General features: G+C 41.1%; 1 protein-coding gene across 1 annotated transcript in view; it reads right to left on the bottom strand.

Annotated features, from left to right (window-relative positions):
* The window catches only part of LOC112076896 (mucin-5AC-like), a 24,716-nt gene extending 21,448 nt beyond the window's left edge, over window positions 1–3,268 (bottom strand). The window contains exons 1-5 of the mRNA XM_024143538.2: window positions 3,155–3,268; window positions 2,963–3,025; window positions 2,633–2,835; window positions 2,361–2,428; window positions 2,198–2,234 (exon numbers count right to left, since the gene is read on the bottom strand). Of these exons, the coding sequence (XP_023999306.2) occupies window positions 2,198–2,234; window positions 2,361–2,428; window positions 2,633–2,835; window positions 2,963–3,025; window positions 3,155–3,224 (441 nt within the window). The 5' untranslated portion in view covers window positions 3,225–3,268. The remainder of the gene's footprint in view (window positions 1–2,197; window positions 2,235–2,360; window positions 2,429–2,632; window positions 2,836–2,962; window positions 3,026–3,154) is intronic.
* Between the last annotated feature and the right edge of the window lie 991 nt (window positions 3,269–4,259).

Genomic DNA, 4,259 nt, shown 5'->3' with positions numbered 1-4,259 from the left:
CATTGTAATACAGGAAGTAAATGATACAGGGGTTTGTAATCACTTAACTACATCCAATGGTATTCATTTTATTCAGAGATCAATCTTTTTTTTTTTTTACGATTGGAAATAATTTTATTTTCACCTCACCTGCATTCAGTTGCTACTTTTGTGCAAAGACTTGAGGTAAAATTCATAAGTTTAAAAAAAATGCATCATCATTTAACTCATCTTGAGATCAACTTTTTGCTGTTTTAACATAATCTACATAATGTCAGTTTCAACGGGCAACAGTGAGTTCATAAGTGATCTAAAAGCATTCAGAGATAAAACTCTTATTCTGAAGTTTAGTTGATGTGCATTTACAGATGAAAGTTACCAAGCTGAAATTCCATTTGATGAAATCCTATACAGACATGTTTACCTAGTACATTCTCAACAGGGGAGGAAGAAAAAATACAAAGAAAATACTTTAAAGGACAATTTTGACCCTTGTAGGAATACCGACTTCTCTCTGATGAAACCTATTGTTTTGTCCCCCTAGGGTCACCATACCGTTTGGTCAGTTTAACGTCTTCATTGAGAGGACCGTTTCCTATGTGAAGATCACAGCTAAGCTGGGGTTGTCGTCATGTGGAATGAAGATGACTCCCTCTGGGTATGTGTTTAGTATGCTGACTCATTTCCATACGTCTTCTGTTACACTACAGTGATATGTGGTTGTTTCAGCTGCTTTGGTTCAATACACGGATTGTAAATCACTCTGGATGAGAGTCTCTGCTAAATGTCAAATGTAAATGTGATGCTTTGCTGCAATATTCTGGTCCTGATGAAAATGGTCTGTAGTTTGCTAGTGACTGTAGGGAACATCAGTGTTAGTGGAACTGTTGGGAAAGAGTGGGAACATCAGTGTAGTGGAACTGTTGGGATAAGAGTGGGAACATCAGTGTTAGAGGAACTGTTGGGATAAGAGTGGAACATCAGTGTTAAGGAACTGTTGGGATAAGAGTGGAACATCAGTGTTAGAGGAACTGTTGGGATAAGAGTGGGAACATCAGTGTTAGAGGACTGTTGGATAAGAGTGGAACATCAGTGTTAGTGGAACTGTTGGGATAAGAGTGGGAACATCAGTGTTAGAGGAACTGTTGGGTAAGAGTGGGAACATAGTGTTAGAGGAACTGTTGGGTAAGAGTGGAACATCAGTGTTAGAGGAACTGTTGGGATAAGAGTGGGAACATCAGTGTTAGTGGAACTGTTGGGATAAAAGTGGGAACATCAGTGTTAGAGGAACTGTTGGGATAAGAGTGGGACATCAGTGTTAGAGGAACTGTTGGGATAAGAGTGGGAACATCAGTGTTAGAGGAACTGTTGGGATAAGAGTGGGAACAGAGTGTTAGTGGAACTGTTGGGATAAGAGTGGGAACATCAGTGTTAGAGGAACTGTTGGGATAAGAGTGGGAACATCAGTGTTAGAGGAACTGTTGGATAAGAGTGGGAACATCAGTGTTAGAGGACTGTTGGGATAAGAGTGGAACATCAGTGTTAGAGGAACTGTTGGGATAGAGTGGGAACATCAGTGTTAGAGGAAGCTGTTGGAATAAGAGTGGGAAATCAGTGTTAGAGGAACTGTTGGATAAGAGTGGGAACATCAGTGTTAGGAGCTGTTGGGATAAGAGTGGGAACATCAGTGTTAGAGGAACTGTTGGGATAAGAGTGGGACATCAGTGTTAGTGGAACTGTTGGGATAAGAGTGGGAACATCAGTGTTAGAGGAACTGTTGGGATAAGAGTGGGAACATCAGTGTTAGAGGAACTGTTGGGATAAGAGTGGGAACATCAGTGTTAGAGGAACTGTTGGGATAAGAGTGGAACATCAGTGTAGTGGAACTGTTGGGATAAGAGTGGAACATCAGTGTTAGAGGAACTGTTGGGATAAGAGTGGGAACATCGTGTTAGAGGAACTGTTGGGATAAGAGTGGAACATCAGTGTTAGTGGAACTGTTGGGATAAGAGTGGAACATCAGTGTTAGAGGAACTGTTGGGATAAGAGTGGGAACATCAGTGTTAGAGGAACGTTGGATAAGAGTGGAACATCAGTGTTAGTGGAACTGTTGGGATAAGAGTGGGAACATCAGTGTTAGAGGAACTGTTGGATAAGAGTGGGAACATCAGTGTTAGAGAACTGTTGGGATAAGAGTGGGAACAAGTGTTAGTGGAACTGTTGGGATAAGAGTGGGAACATCAGTGTTAGAGGAACTGTTGGGATAAGAGTGGGAACATCAGTGTTAGAGGAATGTTTGGATCTCTCTATTTATTTTACACATCTAAGAGCCCATGGTTTTACATATCTGAGATCCATTGTTGACTAGACTGGGAACTCACTGTAATCCGTTGACGCTGACGTTACCATTGGCCAGCTCCACGAAGGTTCCATCCAGCTTCAAAGAAACCTTAATAATAATAATAGTAGGACATTTTATTTGACAGACGCCTTTCAGGACCCTCAAGGTCACCTTAAATTAAGATCATAGAGCAATAAAAACAATTCATCAATAGTAAAATTTAAAACAATTAATCAATAGTGAAATTTAAAACAATTCATCAATAGTGCAATAGTGCAATTTAAAAACAAAGAACTGATCAAAAAGGAATACCTTGGTGATGGTGGGCAGCCCATCTACCTCCCCGCGCTGCAACTGAATGTTAAAGGCCTCGTAGCCGCTGCTGCTCTTACACAACGACGACAGCACGTAGTTACAGGTGTAGGGCAGCTGGAAGAAGTCTCCATCGTAGGTTTTGTAGTGGTAGTTACCCCATGTGCTGCAGACCTGCCCGTTATGAGTGGGACTCACTCCTGCTGCATGGGGGGAAATGTACAGTATAGTTGCACCATTCATGTCTGAATATAAGATGTATAATATAACAGTAGAGTAGAATATAGATATTTGAGTATTTGGTGACATATATTCAACAACACAAATTACCTGATAAGATTTGCAGTTTGGAATCATATAGACTCCCAATGGAAGTCATATCTGGAATCATAACTGGAAATAGACAGGGAACAAGTCTTATTTTGCTTCTAACCCAGCTCCTCTTTAGTTCCTAAACTATACTACATGGGTTATCCTAAAGTGATATTAAATTGTATTTCATCATATCTTGTCTTGTCTTACCAGTCTCAGAATGTGCAGCAGATAGTCCGAAGACGAGAGCGATCCACGGCTTCACCCATTGGAGTGCCATGATGGTTCTTCTAACGAGTCGTCCTGGTCCACCTGAACAGGTACTCTTCCTGTTCCTACTGATACTGTGAGGCACCTGGTGCCTGCTTTTAAACTGCCACACTCAAGGAAGTACTTACACTCAAGGAAGTACCTTGACGATTCTGTGATACTTGATTCTGTATCTAAAGAGGGTAATGTTTAACGTATTTATCATAATAATCCTTAGATCACTATCAATATTCCTGAGAAGTAGGGTACGTCCCAAATGTGTTCCCTATACAATGAGTGTACATAACATTAAGACTCCAGGTGAAAGCTATGATCCCTGATTGATGTCACCTGTTAAATCCACTTCAATCAGTGTAGATGAAGGGAAGGAGACAGGTTAAAGAAGGATTTTTAATCCTTGAAATTATTCAAATCAAATGTTATTTGTCACATGCGCTGAATACAACAGGTCTAGATCTTACAGTGAAATTTTTACTTAAAAGCCCTTAACCAACAACGCAGTTTTAAGAAAAATACCCAATTTAAAAAAATTATCAAAGTAACAAATAATCAAAGAGCAGCAGTAAAATAACAATAGTGAGGCTATATATTAGTGGTACAGAGTCAATGTGCGGGGCATCGGTGAGTTAAGGTAATTTGTACATGTAGGTAGAGTTATTAAACTGACTATGCATAGAAAATAACAGAGAGTAACAGCAGCGTGAAAGGGTGGGGGGGATGCAAACAGTCTGGGTAGCCATTTGATTAGATGTTCAGGAGTCTTATGGCTTGGGGGTAGAAGCTGTTTAGAAGCCTCTTGGGCTTAGACTTGGCGTTCCGGTACCGCTTGCCGTACGGTAGAAGAGAAAACAGTCTATGACCTGGGTGACGGAGGTCTTTGACAATTTTTGGGGCTTTCCTCTGACACCGCCAAGTATATAGGTCCTGGATGGCAGGAAGATTGGCCCCAGTGATGTACTGGGCCGTACGCACTACCCTCTGTAGCACCTTACGGTCAGATGCAGAGCAGTTGCCATACCAGGCCGTGATACAACCGGTCAGGATG

Source organism: Salvelinus sp. IW2-2015, unplaced genomic scaffold (assembly GCF_002910315.2).
Source record: "Salvelinus sp. IW2-2015 unplaced genomic scaffold, ASM291031v2 Un_scaffold4111, whole genome shotgun sequence".
NCBI classification, from domain to species: domain Eukaryota; kingdom Metazoa; phylum Chordata; class Actinopteri; order Salmoniformes; family Salmonidae; genus Salvelinus; species Salvelinus sp. IW2-2015.
Note: the sequence above shows the minus strand (reverse complement) of the source record. Positions and strands in the feature narration are given on the sequence as shown.